The sequence below is a fragment of the Microcaecilia unicolor genome, chromosome 4 (genome assembly GCF_901765095.1).
Source record: "Microcaecilia unicolor chromosome 4, aMicUni1.1, whole genome shotgun sequence".
NCBI lineage: Eukaryota > Metazoa > Chordata > Amphibia > Gymnophiona > Siphonopidae > Microcaecilia > Microcaecilia unicolor.
The window spans coordinates 304,420,515-304,441,395 of NC_044034.1; the positions used below are offsets into that span (position 1 = coordinate 304,420,515).

Below are 20,881 nucleotides of genomic sequence, written 5' to 3' on the forward strand. Positions count from 1 at the left end.
CAGCGGATGGCGGATGTTCCTTACCGGGAGGATAACCTTTTTGGTGAGAAAGTAGAGGATTTAGTTGACCAGATCAAGAAGCACAATGATGCTATGGATTCTCTCTCCCGCCGGGCATCTTCTGCTACTGCCTCCTCATCTAGGAGGATTTTTGGAGGGAAGAGGAATGCTCCCTGTTCCTATGCTAGGCATAGTAGGTACACTCCTACTTCTTGGCAGCCTGCCCAGGCTCAGTCCCAGCGCTTTCGTTCTCGTCAACAGTGTGCGCCTAGGGCTACTGCGGCTCCCCAGCAAAAGCAAGGGACGGGGTTTTGACTGGATCCAGTTCAGCATAGCCTCAATAAACGTGTCCGTACCGGATGACTTGCCGGTTGGGGGGAGGTTAATGTTTTTTTCACCAAAGTTGGCTTCTTATAACCTCAGACTGGTGGGTTCTTCAAATTGTCCGGTTAGGATACACCCTCAATCTGGAATCCAAGCCTCCAAATTGCCCACCGGGAGCTTAGTCCTACAGCTCCCAGCAAAAGCAGGTACTTGCAGAGGAACTCTCCGCCCTTCTACAGGCCCAATCAGTCAAACCCGTTCCACTGGGAGAAGAAGGGCTGGAATTTTATTCCAGGTACTTCCTTGTGCAAAAGAAAACAGCGGGATGCGTCCCATCCTAGACCTAAGGGCCCTGAACAAATTTCTTATCTGAGAAAAGTTCAGGATGGTTTCCCTAGGCACCCTTCTTCCCATGATTCAGGAAAATGATTGACTATGCTCTCTGGACTTAAAGGATGCTTACCCCACATCTTGATACTTCCAGCTCACAGGAAGTACCTTCGATTTCGGCTGGGAACACAGCACTTTCAGTACCGTGTTCTGCCTTTTCGCCTGGCGTCTGCGCCCAGAGTGTTTACAAAATGCCTAGCTGTAGTCGCAGCATCGCTACGCAGACTGGGAGTGCATGTGTTTCCTTATCTCGACGATTGGCTGGTGAAGAGCACCTCCAAGGAAGGTTCTCTGGAGTCCATGCGAATAACTGTTCAGGTGCTGGAGCTACCGGGATTCGTCATAAATTATCCCAAGTCCCATCTCACCCCAGTCTAAAAATTGGAATTCATTGGAGCTCTGCTGAACACTCAGACAGCTTGAGCTTATGTCCCCGAGGCAAGGGCAGACAACCTTCTGTCCATGGTGTCCATGGTTCGAGCGTCCCAGCAGGTCATGGCTCAGCAGATGTTGAGACTTCTGGGGCACATGGCCTCCACAGTTCATGTAACGCCCATGGCATGTCTACATATGAGATCAGCCCAATGAACCCTAGCTTCCCAGTGGTTTCAAACTGCGGGGGATCTAGAGGATGTAATCCAACTGTCCGCTGACTTTCGGAATTCTCTTCAGTGGTGGACGATTCGATCCAATTTGACTTTGGGGCGACCGTTCCAAGTTCCTCAGCCACGAAAAGTTCTGACGACAGATGCATCTCTCCTGGGGTGGGGAACTGGTCCTTTCAGGAAAAAGGTCTACAGATCAACCTCCTGGAATTAAGAGTGATCTGGAACGCTCTAAAGGCTTTCAGAGATCGGCTGTCCAACCGAGTAATCTTAATTCAGACAATCAGGTTGCCATGTTTTATACCAACAAGCAGGGGGGCACCGGATCTCGCCCTCTGTGTCTGGAAGCCGTCCAGATGTGGCTTTGGGCTCACCGTCACGGCATGTTTCTTCAAGCCACTTATCTGTCAGGCATAAACAACAGTCTGGCCGATAGGTTGAGCAGGATAATGCAACCTCACGAGTGGTCACTGAACATGGGCGTAGTCCGCAAGATCTTCCAAGCATGGGGCACCCCCTCTGTGGATCTTTTTGCCACTCAGATCAATCACAAGGTCCCTCAATTCTGTTCCAGGCTTCAGGCCCACAACAGACTAGTGTCAGATGCCTTTCTCCTACATTGGGGGACAGGCCTTCTGTATGCGTATCCTCCCATACCTCTAGTAGGGAAGACCGTGGAACAATGATCCTGATTTCACCTTTCTGGCTGCGTCAGATTTGGTTCCCTCTTCTTCTGGAATTGTCCTCCGAAGAACCATGGAGATTGGAGTGTTTTCCAACCCTCATCTCTCAGAACAAGGAGTTGCTTCTACATCCCAACCTCCAGTCTCTGGCTCTCATGGCCTGGATGTTGAGAGCTTAGAATTCGCCTCCTTGGGTCTTTCTGAGGGTGTCTCCCGTGTCTTGCTTGCTTCCAGAAAAGTTTCCATGAAGAGGTGTTACTCTTTCAAATGGAGGAAGTTTGCCGTCTGATGTGACAGCAAGGCCCTAGATCCTCTTTCTTGTCCTACACAGACCCTGCTTGAATACCTTCTACACTTGTCAGAGTCTGGTCTCAAGACTGTAAGAGTTCACCTTAGTGCGATTAGTGCTTTTCATCGCCGTGTAGAGGGTAAGCCTATCTCTGGACAGCCTTTAGTTCGCTTCATGAGAGGTTTGCTATTGTCAAAGCCCCCTTTCATCCCAGTGTCATGGGATCTCAACGTCGTTCTCACTCAGCTGATGAAAGCTCCTTTCGAGCCACTGAATACCTGCCATCTGAAATACTTGACCTGGAAGGCCATTTTCTTGGTGGCTGTTATTTCAGCTCATAGGGTCAGTGAGCTTCAGGCCTTGGTTGTACATGCACCTTATATCAAATTTCATCAGAGTAGTCCTCTGCACGCACCCTAGGTTCCTGCCCAAGGTGGTGGCGGAGTTCCATCTGAACCAGTCAATTGTCTTGCCAACATTCTTTCCCCGTCCTCATACCCGCCCTGGCGAAAGCAGTTTGCATACCTTGGGACTGCAAGAGAGCATTGGCCTTTTACGTGGAGCGGACAAAGCCCTTCAGACAGTCCGCCCAGTTTTTTGTTTCTTTCGATCTCAACAGGAGGGGTGTCGCCATCGGAAAACGCACAATCTCCAATTGGCCTAGCAGATTGCATTTCCTTCACGTATGTCCAAGCTGGGCTGGCTCTGGAGGGCCATGTCACGGCTCATAATGTTAGAGCCATGGCAGCGTCAGTGGCTCACTTAAAGTCAGCCTCCATTGAAGAGATTTGCAAGGCTGCTATGTGGTCATCAGTCCACACATTCACATCTCACTACTGCCTTCAGCAGGATACCCAACGCGACAGTTTGGGCAGTCAGTGCTGCAAAATCTGTTCGGGTTTAGAATCCAACTCCACCCCCCTAGACCCATTTTTGTTCTGTTCCAGGCTACACTCTCAGTTAGTTGTTTATGTTTTCAGGTGAATCTAAGTTATGTCCTTGCCGTTGCGAGGCCCAGTTGACCAATGTTCATTGTTTTGAGCAGGGACTGTCTTTCTTCTATGTTTGTGCAGCGCTGCATATGCCTTGTAGCGCTATAGAAATGCTAAATGGTAATAGTGGTAGTAGTAGCCTGGTTGCTAGGGATACCCCACATGTGAGAACAAGCAGCCTGCTTGTCCTTGGAGAAAGTGAAGATACATACCTGTAGCAGGTATTCTCCGATGACAGCAGGCTGATTGTTCTCACAATCCCACCCACCTCCCCTTTGTAGTTGTTCTTTGCTTCTTTTTATGCTTTTTGATTTAACTAAGGGAACGCGCTCACGCGACGGACAGGAAATCGGTCCGCGTATGCGCAGTGCACGCTGCACGCACGCTAGAAGACTCTGGCAAATCTTTTTTTAATATTTTGCTTGCAAAATGCCGATTCCTGTACCTATGTGGATGTCGACCCACATGTGAAAACAATCAGCCTGCTGTCCTCAGAGAATACCTTCGCTTTTTGGATATGCATGATGAAGATAGTGAAAAGCTTCTAGTATATACTAAGATGGAGAGGCTTTTTAGTGCAGACTCTATCAATAATGAGGACTTGCATTCTATGGCGATCCCCTACTACAGATAAGTGATTGGTTTTATCCAGGTAGCATCTTTGAGTATCAGGTCCCGTGAGCCTAGTAGCTTATAACACTATTATATATTCATTGATAGCAGAGGTATTTAAGATATCGCACATTGGAATCCAGTTCAATGTTTGACATGTATTGAAGTATAGAACTGTGAAGATAAATCAGTTACTAGTTGTAATGAAATTGTACTATTCTTACTATACATAGTTTGTTTCTTGGGCAGAAAATTGTACCTCTTTAGACATTTGGTTAACAATGTGATTATTTTAATCAGCTTTATAGTTTTATATTATAGATTCTCCGAGGACAAGCAAGCATATATTCTCACAAGTCGGTGACTCTGACTTTTAGCAAGTATAAGTAGAGCTTTGTGGAGCACGAGACATGCTGGACCACTCGTGTGTGTGTGTGCCTTTCCACCCACCACGAAAATGCGGTCTCCTCAGTTCTTTTTCTACTGCAGTGAGAAGAGTGCATATTTTTTTACCATCTCCTCACATCACTCAGTCCAAAACAGCTTTTTCGTACGTTTCGGCAATTTTTTTGTTTGTTCAGATTTGTGTTCCCGGATGTGGAACCTCCTTTTTTTGTTTTTCCCTTATTTTTTTAGTTTATTTTGCCCAATTTCAGGCACCATCGCTTCGTTTAATTTAGCTGAGAAAGTTTTTCCTTCCATGTCCACAAAGGTTCCCAGTGGCTTTAAGCACTGTACCCAGTGCAATCGGATGATCTCTGAGAAGGACAGCCATTCTTGGTGACTACAGTGTCTTGGGCCCAACCATAGCCCCACTAGCTGTGTTCTCCATCTTTGTATGAAGAAAAGGGCCCAGATTTCCAGAGAGGCTCAACAAGAGAATATTTTTGTAACCAAGTCTGGTTCCTCAACTTCGGGATTGAGGTCTGAGGCATCAGCATCGATGTCAAGTTTCACAGCGGCATTGGGAGCTTCCGTAAGCATGGCTTCTGCTAGACCCTTAGACATTAGGAGCAGTGAAACATTGAATAGGTCTCCACCTGCCTTGAGGCCTCCTGTATGCAGGGCCCCCAGGACTGTTCATCATCGGACCCAACCCCGAGGAGACGTGGATTCAACGTCATCCTCGTCAGCACCAACTCGGTGACACGCTTTGGTGAAGGCCAAGAAGCATTGTCATTGGTTGCCCTTGATGTGTGGTGCCGGGAGCAGCAGGGCATCGAAGGATTCAGCACCAGAGAAGTGGCGGCGCCGGGAGGACCGCTCCCCCTCCATACAGGGGTGCCAGTGCGTCAGTCTCCCAACAGTCAAGACCCAGCTCCTGCATCGACCCCAGCAATTCTGCAACCTGTGCCTGAGACGGCACCCCACTCTTTCCCGGTGTTGTCCCTCAATGAGCGTATCCAGGCCTTGCTCCCTGAGCCTCTGGATGGCCTAATGCAACGGTGTGCAATGACATTGGGGGTGCTTGTGCCTATCCTGCCTACCATTGCAGCCCCACTTGGCACTCAGCCTGCAGTACAATGACCAACACCAATGCCGCATGTGGCTCCGGTGTCGATTACCTCCCAAGGCGGCACTCCCTCGATGTCGGTGGAGAAATCTTCGATACAGTTCTCGAGGACATGGCTCCTCCATGTCAAGGCAGATTTGGTCTAGGCACTCCCATCAGGAGGTATTGTCTGACACTCAGGAGGAGCACTCATGGGATTCAGAGGAGGATCCAAGATATTTTTCCTCTGATGAGTCCTATGGAATTCCCTCTGAACTCTCCCCTCCACCTGAAAGGACAAAGTCTCCTCCAGAGAGCCTTTCACCCCCATCTTTTGTTAAGGAAATGGCTGGTGCTATTCCCTTTCCTTTGGAAGTGGAGGACTAGCCAGGGAAGATTTTCGAGGTCCTGGACTACACGTCTCCTCGTTGGAAAGCTATGAGTGTCCCTCTCCAAGAGGTACTCCAGGAAGTCCTTGTTAGGAACTGGGAGTCCCCTCTGTTGGTATAGCAATGTGCAGATTCTCATGGCTGCATGTTTGTGACTTGGAACATTTTGTTCAGCAGAGGTTGGCGAATCCCCCATGCGAGGGGGGGGGCAGGGGGGGGAATAACCATTTTGGAGAGAAGGTTGAGGAGGTCGCTGACCAAATCAAAAAAACATACTGATACCATCTCTTCTCTCTCTTCCGCCGGGCGCCTTCTGTAGCTGCCTCCTCAGCTAGATGCATTTTTGGCAAATCAAGGAGGAGTACCTATTATTATCAGAGGCATAGGTACAATCCCTCGGCTCGCCAGCCTGATCAGGCTCAGCCCCAGCACGCTCGTTTATGTGTACAGCGTGCGCCTAAAGCCCCTGCTGCTCTCTAGACAAAGCAAGGGACGAGCTCCACCCTCGTAGGCCCATTTTATTCTGTTCCAGGCTACACTCTCATTCAGATTGTACATGGTTTTCAGGTTCATCTGTGTTATGTCCTCACCGTTGCGAGGCCCAACTGACCAATGTTTGTTGTTTTTAATGAACCTGGATGCTAGGGATTCCCCACTTGTGAGAATACATAAGCCTGCTTGTCCTTGGAGAAAACGAAGGTACTTACCTGTAGCAGGTGTTTTCCGAGGAGAGCAGGCTTTATATTCTCACAGTCCCTCCCACCTCCCCTTGGACTTGTCTCCTTTGTTCTTTTTATTTTTGCTATAGCATTAAACTGAGGAGACCGTGTTCTTGTGGCAGGCGAGAAGGCACGTGCACAGGCTTGGTGAAGTGTGTCTCGTGCTCCACAAAGCTATAAGTCTTGGACTGGGCAACGCAGGTCGGCGTCACCCACTTGTGAGAATATAAAGCCTTCTGTCCTCGGAGAACACCTGCTACATGTAAGTGCCTTAGCTTTGTCATAGGTAAGGAATTTGATGGATTTCTAATTGGGGCAAATTATTTTCTGGGGGGGTTTTTTTGTTGTTGTTTTATAGCAATGCAAAAGAAATGGTTGTTGTCACCCAGTTACTTGCCAGTGGAGGAAAGGTGCAGTGTGTGCTTTTGGCGAGTGCTGCAGGAGCTGTCAGGTAATTTTTCTCAGATATGTTAATTGTTCATAACTGATTCTTCTGGAAATATACTTGTTCTGGTGCTGATATTCAGCGGCATTTAATCAGTGAGTGCCGCTGAATTTCAGCACAGACTTTCTGGTTAGTGCCGTGGTGATCTGAAGCAAGTGAAGGTGGAGCTGGGAGTTGTCCAAGCAGTACTGATATTCAGTGCTGGTGTCCAGATAACTATCTGGGCAAGAGGGGCTAGATAAAATTTTATCCTATCTTGACCAGATAGCTATCTGGGTATTAGTGCTAAATATAGGCAATGCCCAGATAACTTCTGGCAGCATCTGATATACTGGATATTCTATACCAGTATCCAGATTTAGGGGTTCTTTTACTTAGATGCGCTGATTAGCGTGCGCTAAATGATACGATGCCCATTATGTTCCTATGGGCGTCTTATCATTTAGCGTGTGCTAAATCTGTTAGCGCAGTTTAGTAAAAGTACCCCTTGTTTGGTGCTGAATATCCAGTTCCAAATCTGTCTGCTGCGGTAAACATTTAAAAAAACACAAACCCCCTGTTTACAAAGCCACACTAGTGGCTGCCTTACGGCATTGCTGACGCAGCCTACTCAAAGTGAATGGGCTGTGTCAGCAGTAGTACACAGCCAGCTGCTAGTGTGGCTTTGTAAACGGGGTCCAAAATATCACCTTGAATATTGTTCATCATGTTAGTATAATGAAGGAATTTACAAGCCAACGTTCAGATTCCACTGAGCTTGAAAGCGCACAGGGAGTTCCCCTTTTAAAATTTTGGGCCTGGTGGAGTAAAAATGTCCCCCTAGAATTAGCAGATACAAATTTCTGATCAGGAAGTACAAGGGTATGTATAATTGGTTCTTTAGTATGATAGTGTACACCACTTAGGGCACTATTGTGGTACTACTACTACTTATCATTTCTAGAAATAAATGAAATGTAATAATGGTATATTTTGCTTTTAAAGCCTGTCTATGCAATATTACTCTAAATTATCATAGTAACATAGTAACATAGTAGATGACGGCAGATAAAGACCTGCATGGTCCATCCAGTCTGCCCATGACAAACTCATGTGTATACCTTACCTTGAATTTGTACCTGTCCTTTTCAGGGCACAGACCATATAAGTCTGCCCAGCAGTATTTCCCGCCTCCCAACCACCAGTCCCGCCTCCCATCACCGGCTCTGGTACAGACCGTATAAGTCTGCCCTCCCCTATCCTCGCCTCCCAACCACCACCCCCTCTTCCCCCCAACTGCTCCGCCACCCAATTTCAGCTAAGCTTCTGAGGATCCATTCCTCTATGCATATCCCACGCATGTTTGAACTCTGTTACCGTTTTCATCTCCACCACCTCCCGCGGGAGGGCATTCCAAGTTAGTTGCTGTTCAGACTTGAAAGGAGGAGGAGGTGCAGCCGGAAGCTCTGTAGGTTCCAGGGAAGGGAGTGAGGCCTAGCTCCTTCCCTGAGGATGCGGAGGGTCCCTGGGGAGCGGTCCTCAGGAAAGGCCCAGGCCATGGGGCCTTCTGGGGCCAGGGACCAGAAGGCCGGGAGAAGCAGCTCTCTTTCCGGTCGAGCTTCTGACAGGAGGGAGAGGAGTCCTGTTGATCGCAGAGAGCGGAGGCCCAAGGGTGGAAGCCAGTCCAGTAACCCCCCCACGCTCCAGCAACATCTGGAAGGTGAGAGTGAAGATTGTGGGGAGGGGAGAAAGCTGGTGGAGGCCCTGGAAGATGAAGCTATGGAAGTTAGCTCAGAATTTTTTCCTGCATTTGATGAGGCAGAAAGTGAAGAGAGTGGGTCTTCAGAGGAGGAAGAGGAGGAATTCCTAGATATTCCTTATGACCCTGAGGACCCGGCACGTAGTTTGATCTGTACAGTGCGAAGAATTAAACGTGTGGAGAAAGAACTGGTTGATTTGGGAAAGCGTGTGAAAATGACAAAAGTTATGAGTAAACTTGCTCCAGCAGAGCACAAGAAAGGTTATGTGAAGGAGGAAGCCCGTTTGAGAAAACTGATACAAAAGAAAGAACTGTTGCTGAGGGGTTTAAAAAAGGGACCTGAGAACCCTTTAAGAGAACTATATTGTAATCAAGAACGTATGGCTTTAAGGTCACAGTCTTCAGGTCAAGGGAGAACTGTGCCCCAGCAAGAGTCTGCAGTTCCCAGGGAAACAGAACTGCGGACATCGGGTCTAGCCTCCTTGTCTCAGGATTTGTCTAAACCAGAAGACTTGCCAGACTCTGCTAGTACATCCACTTTAGCATTTATGAAAAACCTGGCAACTCAGTCCAGGGGACTTACTAAGCAGGCAGACTGCAGGGAGGCAGCAGCAGGATGTGGTTCGGGGGCAGGGTTGGTGACTGCACCTGTTGGAGAAGAGAAAGTAATTAAAAAGCTGGTTAAGACCTTCCAGATTGTGGAGACAGAGGAGGGAGCTTCAGGCTGTCGGCTTTTTTCTACAGAAGTAGTGGCAGAGGTGTCCAGTGAAGGAGATGGTGACTTACCAATATTAGAACCTCCAGAAAGAAAGATTGCAGCAGCGGAAGCAGAGCCGGAAGGATTGCAGCAGAAGCAGGTGTCTTTATCTGCAGCTACATCTCTGCCTCTATGTTTGGAGAAGCCCTGCCCCCGCGCAGCGTCCGGGGTGCACAACGGCAGTCTTCTGGAGGGAGAGCTGGCAAACAGTGAGTCGGGTGGTGGATGCGCTGTCCCCGGCAGAGAACGGTTTCCAGAGGCACCGGGAAAGGCTGGCAGTTCATTACTGGATGGTGGCATTTCAGACGGTACAGAGGGGCGAGTGGCGGCGATTGCTGGATTGGAGAGGCCCCACCCACCTGACACGGAGCACCAGGAGACTCTGGTCAAGCAGGCAGCAGGAGAAGGACGAAACTTGCTGGTCGTTGGCAGGCAGGCAACAGGGACTTTGGATCAGAAGAAGGAACTGACTGAAATGGAACTCCCTGTTCGTCTCGCGCAGGACCTGTCGGCTGAGGAGCGGCATGCTGAGCCAGCTTTACAACAGACGGCAGATAAGTTGCTGAACACTTTTCCTGACATTGCTGTGACTCAAGTGGGGGAGTGTTGAACTGTGAGGGTTTGTGTCCGACTGTTGACTCTGTTCCATGTTTGGGCAAGGACGATGGGGGGAGGCTTGGTTTGCAGGAAGGGGGAGGGGGGCAGGGATTGTGGAATGGGGGGGATGTGATTGACATGTCTCTTCCTGTTGAGGGGAATAGGTTAGCAGGTGTGGGGGGTCCGGGGGATAAGGTTCAGGTTGGAGAAGGGGGGAAGGGAGGGGGGATGATAGGATCATGGAAGGGGATGGAGGGGGCCAGAAGGGTTTTGTAAAGGGGGGTTTGGGGTGTGCAGGGCAGGAAGCCTCGAGCGTCAAGGGTGGGGGGGGGGGGGCTCCTTCTTTTGCCGCGGTGGTTGGTATGGGGAGTGGTAGGGGGGGATTTGGGCAGAGGAGGGGGCACAGGGCGGGGGTGATGGGTGGTCTGGGGGTCTGTTACCAAACGCCGGAATGTGGTTCAATTGAGGTGGGTGGGGGAGGGGGGATGCCAAGTAGGGATGTGGTGTTAAAAATGGTTCTAGGGTTAGGATTTCTCCCGGAAGATCTGTATGCTTGCATTCACCCGGCGAACATTCCAGAGTATGATGTCAGTTTTTTGACCCAACGGGGAATGGAGATTTTTTGGGAGAAATACGGGGAGGTTAAAGGGTGGGGGGGGGGACTGGAGAAATTTTCGAGTTGTGCCTATTAGTAAACCTGACCTGGTGCAGGTGACTCTGTTAGTGCGGAATGAGTCAATCTCGGGGGCGGATTTGACCTACTGGCTGCAGAGGTATGCAGAGTTAAGGACTCCTCTGGTCAAGCTTCCAGACCCTAGTAGGGTATGGGCAGGGGGGTGGGGGGCGACGGTGAGGTTATACCAGGTGGGGCACGTCACCCAACACATTCCTTCAGCGGCTTTCTTCGGAAGAGATCGGATCTTGTGTTTTTATAAGGGACAGCCTAGGCAATGTTTTAAGTGTGGTTCCTTCCGGCATTATAGTATGTCATGCCCAGTGGTTCAGTGTGCAAAGTGTGGGGCGAGGGAGCACGTGGCAGAACAATGTACCTCCATCCGGTGTAATTTGTGCGGGGATCTGGGGCACGCCTTTCGGGCTTGCCCGCAAGCCTTTCATAATGGGGGGGGAGGGGGAGGAAGGGGGAGGGCAGGGTGATGAAAGGGGAGATCGTGCTGGGGGGAGGGGTGGAGGTTTGGGGCGGGCAGTAGAAGTGATTGGAAGGGGGGGAGGGTAGAGGAAGAGTTGGGGGAGCAGGGGGCGAAAGTTCGGAAGGGTGAGAAGAGGCAAGGAGGGGAGGGGGAAGGGTGGACGCGAGTCTCTAGGAGGAGGAAGGGGGGGGACTTCTGGTGGAGGCTGGAAGGAAGTTAGGGCAGGGAATAGCGGTGGAGAATAGATTTCGGGTCCTCGAAGATGAGGGACGGGGGAAGAGTATGGAGAGGAGAACGAAAGAGAGCACAGTGAGGCATGGCAGGGGGTAGGTGAAGAGGGGGAGATAGGGACAGAGGGGGGAGGGAAGGGTACGAGGAGGGGAAGGGGGAGGATGGGGAGGTTGGAGATAGGAGATGGTATGGACGTGCAGGAGGAGGGAGGGAGAGCAGAGGTAGGTGGGGGAGAAGGGGAGAAGAGGAAATTAGGAAAGGTTCAGGGGGAGCAGGGGGTAGAGAGGGGGGAGGAAGATGGAGGGGAGGGAGGGGGGATGGAGGGTGGGATGGGGGGAAGGGGGAGAGACCGGGGTTTTTCCGGTGAAGGGGGAGGGGGGAGAGGAGAGGAAGAAGAAGGGGAGGAAGAAAGCAAGGACCAGGGAAAGATGGAAGGGGGGGACCTTTGAGTTTGGGGTTAGGGACTGGGCGGAGGAAGAGGTGGAGGAAGAAGCTGGGCCTTCAAAGGGAGGTCTGGAGCAGAGAGAAGGAAGGATGGGGAGGCAGGGCCAGGGGAGGCGGTTTTCTAATTGATAATGATGGCAGGTTCCTTGTTGGCGTTCATCACGCTGAACGTGGCAAGTATTGCCTCCACAAGGGCGAGGTGTCTGGCCTTTGAGGGCCTTTCCTCCATGTCGGCTGATTGTTTTCTCCTGCAGGAGACCAGGCTGCAGTCTTTGGCCGATGTGAGAAGAGCAAAGCAGGCTTGGAGATGGGGACCCTCAGTGTGGGGGTTGGCAGGGGAGAAGTATGGGGGGGTGGGAATTTTGTTTAAATCTCACAAAGCGGTGATTCAACGGGTGGTGGAGTTAGGGGTAGGTAGGTGTTTGGTGGTGGATGTTGTGTTGCACGGGGTGGCGTTAAGGGTGATAAATGTGTATGGGCCACAAACTAAGAAGGGGAGGTCACAGTTATTTGGGAAAATCAAACCCTATTTGTATTCTTCACGTCAGTTAGTGTGGGGGGGGCGATTTTAACACGATTCTGAGGAAGGAGGACAGTGGGGGCAGGTGTGCACAGGTGAGGTATGACGGAGTTCGTTTAGTGGGGATAATGAGGGGGGCAGGGTTAGTGGATGTCTACTTGGAGCACGGGGGTGGGCAAGGGGGTTTTACTTTTTTTAGAGGGAATTGTAGAAGTCGGATCGACCGGTTTTTGGTTAGGAGAGGGACCTGCGTACAGGCTCCCGAGTTGGTGGTGGTAGAGTTTTCGGACTACAGGGCGGTGCGGATAGAAGTAGGGGGGTCGGGGGTCCATAGGCCAGGAAAGGGGATGTGGAGATTAAATTTGAAATGGTTAAAGGAGGGGGAGGTGCATAGAGAGTATGTGGAGTTTTGGGGGGATCAGCAGACTATCTTAGGCATCTTCCCCTCGGTAGGGAGGTGGTGGGAAGCGGTGAAACAACGCACGAAGGGGTTTTTTCTTAGACAGGCAAGGCAGGAAGGGAGGGAGGCGACATGGTTGGGAATAGCATTAAAAAAGAGGAGGGATAATTTAATTTCCAGGGGAGGGAAGAGGGAGGATATAGAGACTATACAGGTGGAAATTGAGCGAGTTCAGTATGACCGGTACTCCTCATTAGTTTATGAGAGGGATTTTGGCAAATTATTGAGTCCGGACCCGTTTGAGTGCTGTAAGGAAAGAAGGGAACGTAGGGTCATGGAAGGGTTAATGGACAGGGACGGGGTTGTTCAGGATTCGAGGGAAGGGATTTTGCGGGTGGTGGAGGAGCATTTTGGACATTTCTTCTCCGATCTACATTTGGATGAGGAAGACATACGGAGAGGTATGTGGAAGGGACTCCGGGGGTGGGACAAAGGGGGCCCCATCTTCAGGCCTTGCTGCAGCCTTGGACAGTCAGGGAGGTGGAGGCGGCCATTGAGGCTCTGCGGCGCAAGACGGCACCGGTGCCCGACGGTCTCCCGGCAGAGTTCTATCAACGATTTAAAGTTCAGTTGGCACCTATCTTGTTGGAGGTATGGGAGGAGGCCCGGAAGGGAGGTTCTCTGCCAGAGTCCTTTGGGAAATCGGCCTTGGTTCTTCTCAGTAAGGGGAAAGATGCTCGAGATATAGTAAATTGGAGGCCCATTGCCTTATTGAACAGTGACCGTAAGATCTTTGCTCACATGTTGTTGGCACGTATGCGGCAGGTGGCAGGGAGGGAGTTGGCGGTGTCTCAGGGGTGTGGGGTCCCAGGGAGGGGGGTGTTGGCAGCAGTGGCCTGGGTTCGGGAGGGGGTGGAGCGGAGCCGGGGGGGGGGGGGCAGGAGGGTCGTCTAGTAGTGGTCTTGGACCAGGATAAGGCCTTCGACCGGGTGCAGTGGAGGGTTCTTTGGGAGAGTTTGCGGTACTATGGTTTTCCGAGGGCTTGGGTTGAGCAGCTCCAGTTGTTGTACATCGGTGTTCGCTGCTTTCCATTAGTTAATGGGTGGAAAGGAAGGGAATTTGACATCACGGCTGGGGTGCGGCAGGGGTGCCCGTTGAGCCCCCTGCTGTACACTTTCGCGATTGATCCCCTGGTGCGCCGGTTAGAGTGGGGGGGAGTGGATGGGCTTAGAGGGATAGAAGTGTGTACGGGGGTGTCTCTGCGTGTGGTGGCATACGCAGATGACATAACAGTTTGGGTGGCGGATCAAGGGGAAGGGGAAATTTTGCACAGGAAGATTGCGGAGTACTCTCGGGCGACAGGATCCAGGATTAACCTGCAAAAGTGTACTTCCTTGTGGGTAGGTCCGGAAGGGGCTCGTTTTGAGTTAGGGGGAGGGTTTCCGCCAGGGGTGGAAATGATGCGGGTTCTAGGGGTTTACTTTGGGGGGGGGGGGGGGGATTATGGACAGTGGAACTGGGAACGGAAGATTTTGGAGGCCAAGGCTAAGGTAGAGAGGTGGAAAGGGTGGAGGATGTCGATGACTGACCGGGTGAGATTACTGAAAATGCAGGTGGTGCCCATGTTTTTGTTTCTTAGTTATATTTGTTTGTTGCCGGAATGTTGTTATACAGGGCTTTATAGTGTTTTTTTTCAGTTACTCTGGGGGAACCGAATGAACCCTGTAAAGAGGAATATTACATATCTGCCACGGGGAAAGGGGGGGGTTGGGATGGTTAATCCGGTTCTTACGTTCAGTTCTTTCTTTATCCAGTTTAATTTGGGGAAGGCGGTGGGGCGAGATGCTCCAGGATGGGCGTGTAGTGTTGTGCAGTGGTGGGAGGAGTTTTGGGGTCCGTGGTTGGAAGGGGGGAAAGTGGTGGGCCGACGGAGGGGTTTCCCGGGAAGCGTTGGGTATTACAGGACATTGACTAAACTGGTGCGGTTGTGGGGGATTACGGTGGAGGAGGTTAAAGAGGGAAGGAGGGAGGTATGGGTAGAGAGAGTGCGGATGCAGCGATTCTCCTCTCCTTTGGCACTTCGGGACGCTCCAGAGCCAGTTCTGCAACAAGGTTTGCAGTTTGTGGCATCAAAGCGGATTCCACACAAATATCGTGACATTGCCTGGCTGTCCCTACACGGGAAACTGTATGTGAGAGCAAACTTGAATTATAGGAACGTACAAGATCGTGATTGCCCAAGGGGGGAATGTGTTGGTTGTACTGAGACGATGGATCATTTCCTTAGGGAATGTCCATTTTCGATTCTGGTATGTAAACGTGTGGCCTCCCTGCTTCATATCCCCAGCTTTTGCACCTACTCTTATGCGGATTGGGTGTATGGGCGGGGGCAGGGGTCGGGGGGCTTGGACCCAGGGACGGAGTTCTTGATCTCGGTCATTGTCCGTTTCTATCTTTGGATGGCACGGTGCGGAGTCTCCCTGTGCCAGAAGTTCAGGTCAGTAGAACGGGTTAGCTGGGATATTGTTGGAGCTGTGTGGGAAGTGGCACGTTGGGAGCGGGTAGAAGTAGGGAGGGGTACATTTTGCAAATGGTGGAAACATGTGCGATTGAAGCCACCTTGAATTTGTTTGAATTTATTTGACTGTGTTGGGGGGGGGGGGGGGGTAGGGGGTTTGGTCTGTCTTTGTAAATAGGGGATTGAGGGGTATTTATGTACCTTTTAGCTTTTATGTATTTGGTTTTCCGTTTCCATTAATAAACGAATTTTCCAAGCATCCACCACCCTCTCCGTGAAAAAATACTTCCTGACATCTTTCCTGAGTCTGCCCCCCTTCAATCTCATTTCATGTCCTCTCGTTCTACCGCCTTCCCATCTCCGGAAAAGATTCGTTTGCGGATTAATACCTTTCAAATATTTGAACGTCTGTATCATATCACCCCTGTTCCTCCTTTCCTCCAGGGTGTACATGTTCAGGTCAGCAAGCCTCTCTTCATACGTCTTGGAACGCAAATCCCATACCATCCTCGTAGCTTTTCTTTGCACCGCTTCCATTTTTTTAACATCCTTCGCAAGATACGGCCTCCAAAACTGAACACAATACTCCAGGTGGGGCCTCACCAACGTCTTATACAGGGGCATTAAAACCTCCTTTCTTCTGCTGGTCACTCCTCTCTCTATACAGCCTAGCAATCTTCTAGCTACTGCCACCGCCTTGTCGCACTGTTTCGTCGCCTTCAGGTCCTCAGATACTATCACCCCAAGATCCCTCTCCCCGTCCGTGCCTATCAGACTCTCCCCGCCTAACACATATGTCTCCCTTGGATTTCTACTCCCCAAGTGCATCACTTTGCATTTCTTCGCATTGAATTTTAATTGCCAAACGTTAGACCATTCTTCTAGCTTCTTCAGATCCTTTTTCATGTTTTCCACACCCTCCGGGGTGTCCACTCTGTTGGAAATCTTGGTGTCATCCGCAAAAAGGCAAACCTTACCTTGTAACCCCTCGGCAATGTCACTCACAAATATATTGAACAGAATCGGCCCCAGCACCGATCCCTGAGGCACTCCACTACTCACCTTTCCCTCCTCCGAGCGAACTCCATTCACCACCACTCTCTGGCGTCTGTCCGTCAACCAGTTCCTAATCCAGTTCACCACTTCGGGTCCTATCTTCAGGCCGTCTAGTTTATTTAAGAGCCTCCTGTGGGGAACCGTGTCGAAAGCCTTGCTGAAATCTAAGTAGATGATGTCCATAGCACGTCCTTGATTTAATTCTCCCGTCACCCAGTCAAAGAATTCAATGAGATTCGTTTGGCACGATTTCCCTTTGGTGAAACCATGTTGTCTCGGATCTTGCAACTTATTGGCTTCCAGGAAATTCACTATCCTTTCCTTCAGCATGGCTTCCATTACTTTTCCAATAACCAAAGTGAGGCTTACCGGCCTGTAGTTTCCAGCTTCTTCCCTATCCCCACTTTTGTGAAGAGGGACCACCTCCGCCGTTCTCCAATCCTTCGGAACCTCTCCTGACTCCAAGGATTTATTAAACAAGTCTTTAAGAGGACCCGCCAGAACCTCTCTGAGCTCCCTCAGTATTCTGGGGTGGATCCCGTCCGGCCCCATGGCTTTGTCCACCTTCAGCTTTCCAAGTTGTTGATACACACTCTCTTCTGTGAACGGCGCTCTATCCACCTCATTCTCAGGTGTACTTTTGCTAGTCCCTCTCGGTCCTTCCGCAGGGTTTTCTTCAGTGAAAACAGAACAAAAGTATCTATTTAGCAAATTGGCTTTTTCTTCATCATTTTCTACATAGCGTTTTGTTGTATCTTTTAGTCTCACAATTCCCTTTATAGTCTTTCTCCTTTCACTAATATACCTGAAGAAGTTTTTGTCTCCCCTCCTTACATTTCTAGCCATTTGTTCTTCCGCTTGCGCCTTCGCCAGACGTACCTCTCTCTTGGCTTCTTTCAGTTTCATCCGGTATTCCTCCCCGTGTTCCTCCTCTTGAGATTTTCTATATTTCTGGAACGCTAACTCTTTAATCTTTATTTTCTCAGCCACTTGCTTTGAGAACCATATCGGTTTCCTTTTTCTCTTGCTTTTATTTACTCTCCTTACATAAAGGTCTGTGGCCCTGTTTATTACTTCTTTTAGCCTGGACCACTGTCCTTCCACTTCTCGTATGTCCTCCCAGCCCATCAGCTCCTTCCTCAGGTATTCTCCCATTTTACTAAAGTCAGCATGCTTGAAATCGAGGACTTTGAGTTTAGAGTGGCCGCCGTCCACATGAACCGTTACATCAAAACAAACCAAAGTGTCAGCTAAATGCTGCTGTTATCAAGGGAATGCTCTAGTTGAATGAACCCAAATGGTCCAGTCTGAGCACGAATTTTCACTTGATTTAACTTTTAAAACTGATATTGCTAACTTTCCTTTTCACTAAGTCTAAATATTCCCAATAATTATTATTAAGCAATAAGCATTAAAATTTAAAGAGATTATCAGGTAGCTCACCTAGAGAAACCAGCTAGTTGAGAAGTGTGGGGATTTATAGGTCAGAATTAAACCTTTCCTTTGCAGGAGATTTTGGTTCAGATTCCAGCACCTAGAGAAACCAGAATTAAACGTGTTCTCCAAGGCAAGCCAGATAGCAAGTCCTTACAGATAGGTGATATCATCAAATGGAGTCTGTGCAGAGAATATTTCCCAGTTTAGATAAATCTGGAAGCTTTTGAGAGGTTCTTCTGCATATGTGCATGAAGTTTTTCTCATCACTGTCATGCGGGACCTCACTCGCTCTTCTTTCTTAGATGCATGTCTGCTGCACTTGTGAAGAAGTTTTTGTTTCAATTATTTTGGGGATTTTTCTTTGTTGCTGTCATGCAGGACTTCTTGATTTTCATCCTGGTAGCTCTGTCAGGTTGATTTTTGTTTTTTTTAAGTATTCACAAGTAGGATGGCTTTTCTGAAGTAGGTTGTGAAAACTGTGTTTATAGCTATTCTGCATGCTGTTTTAGAATCTTTAATTTGTCATTTTTACTTTTTATTCTTTAATTTTTTTAGGGCTGCATTTTTATTAAATTTTAATAAATAACATACCTTTAATTGTGCAATTAAAGTTTTAACTGAAATGCAACCCTAGTCACAATTCATCTTGATTTTTTATATATTCACCCACTCAGGCTTCTTCACAAGCATACAGTTGACCCAGACTATTTTCAGTTTTAAAAAGTGAGCCATTTGAGGTTTTCTTGCAGCTTTTTGGTGACATGTCCCAGAAAGCCAGAGAGCTTTTTAAAAAAGGTAGATAACCGAGAGGAGGAAGTGACGTCACCGCTACCGATGGCAGCTTAGTTTCTGAGCTCCCGCTCCCTGAATCACAAAATAGCTATGAAAAGCACTCACCAGCTACTTTAAAATTGATTGCAGTGTTCCTTATTGCTCCTCATCGGTAACAGCATGAGTAGAGTGTCTTCGGCACGACGTCGGCGGGCGGCGGGACGAGCAAAACCGCTAAGCACCACGAGGTAATGGCGCGAGCATCCCCTTCGGACTCTGATTCCGCGCTGTCGATGTCGGAATCGCGGAAGCCGCCAGCAAAAAAAGGAATCTTAGGCGAACTTCGCCAGCTGCTTTCAGGAATACAGGAGGATATAAAAAATCTAAGGACGAGATTTTGGACAAGATGGAGATATTGAGCTCTGACCTCCGTGAGCTGGGTAACAGAGTTGAAGACGCAGAGGCAAAGCTGGAAGAGCACTCTGAGTCCCTGCTCTCGCATGAGGCCCATCTTCAAGCCCTGGATCAACAGAATAAAGACCTCACATATAAGCTTAATGATCTTGAGAACAGGGGACGGCGGAATAATCTTAGGTTCCGTGGAGTCCCCGAGGGCGGCGAGAACGAGGATGTCCTGCACATTATACAAACACTGTGAGCCACTCTGCTGGGGGCCAATGCTGCAGTGGCAAAGATAGAGATAGATAGAGATCATAGATCCCTTGGCCAGAGGCAGGAGAATAGAGTATGGGACATTATTACACGGTTTCACCGATATGAAGTGAAAGAACAACTGCTTAATTGCGCCAGGAAAAAGCCTGACCTGGAATATGGAGGAGCTAAAATATCTGTGCTTCAAGACCTTTCGTAGTTCACTTTACAGCAGAGACGCCTCATGAAACCGGCCCTGGACATTCTAACTAAAGAGCATATCACGTACAGATGGGGCGTTCCCTTCTCTCTGAACTATACTCTCCAGGGAGCCTAAAACAGAGTAACATCATTGACCGAAGCTTGGGCATCCCTGCACATGGCGGGCCTGGTGAAAACGAGCAAGCCCCCAGGTGAATTAGCGTCCGCTAAGAAGGCTAAACTTCAAAAATGGCAGCGGGTTCCTTCCACTACTAAAAGGAACAACCCTAAAAGAAGAGTGACCGCGGAAGAAACCTGAATTGCTGTGGTAGCCTGGTTGGTATTTCTTATTCGAGGTCTCACTCTGCAAGGCGGTTGCAGGGACAATGGTTATGTCTGTGCCAATGGCTGGAAAAGCAGCAGGGAGTAACAAATGTTATGTTATGTTTTAAGCTTTCTGTTACCTTTGCAAAAGGGACTTTAAGACCCTTTATTAATGGATGTTATGGGGGAGCAACAGAAGTGTGGGGGGGAATGTAATGTTGCTGGGGCTATAGGGGGGAGGTAGCTTAAATGATTGGGGGGCGCGCTGGGGTCTCTTATGAGGATGAGTGCATTTGGCATGGGTAAGAAAACTAATAGACCCGGGTGGTTTATGGGGTAATTCGGGGAGGGGTGTGGATGCGGGTGTGTTACTTTCTCATTTCACACTATGGGGCCTTGTGCCTCCTAGTTGGTGTTAGACAGGGGGGGTTGGGGGGGACACGGGAGGGTAAGGGGTCATTGAGAAGGGGAAGGGGGGTGGGGTGGGTTGGGGGCATCACCGGATTAGGGGAGCACCTGTACATGAGATCCTAGTAATGAGTACAGGTCTAAAGATACTATCATACAATGTGAAAGGGTTGAACATGCCTCAAAAAGGCAGAAATTGTTCAAAGAGCTACAGCAGATAAAACTGCATGTTGTCCTGCTGCAGGAGACCCATCTCCACAGAGTGCATGAGCGACTTCTCTCCCACCCAGACTATCCCAGTGCCTTTTTCGCCTCCTCCGCTGATGGAACTAAGAAGCGTGGGGTGGCGGTCTTGTTCCACAAATCCATATCGGCCCAAATACTAAACATTAAATGAGACCCGGGAGGGAGATTTTTGTTATTGCACATTGTCATAGACCAAGTGGAACTCACCCTCGCATCCATATGCGCACCAAACAACCATCAGGGGTCCTTCTACACCAAAGTGAAGAACATATTAGCTACATTTACCCGGGGCTCTCTGATCTTGGGGGGTGACTTCAATGAAGTTATGGACCAGGCGCTAGATAGATCCGGGAGATCCCAGCAATCGGTATCTAAGGATTCTCTGGCCTTGGGTTCCCTGGTTTACTCCCTGGGGACTTTAGATATCTGGAGACTTAGTCACACGACCATGAGGGGACTACACATTTTTTTTCTCCCGTACATAAGTCGTACTC

The 20,881-nt window shown here is 49.5% G+C and overlaps 1 protein-coding gene across 1 annotated transcript in view; it reads left to right on the forward strand.

The window, feature by feature from the left end:
* LOC115469711 (disintegrin and metalloproteinase domain-containing protein 9-like) overlaps positions 1-20,881 on the forward strand; it is a 538,235-nt gene that overhangs the window by 325,895 nt on the left and 191,459 nt on the right. The window contains exon 9 of the mRNA XM_030202498.1: positions 6,854-6,946. Within this exon, the coding sequence (XP_030058358.1) occupies positions 6,854-6,946 (93 nt within the window). The remainder of the gene's footprint in view (positions 1-6,853; positions 6,947-20,881) is intronic.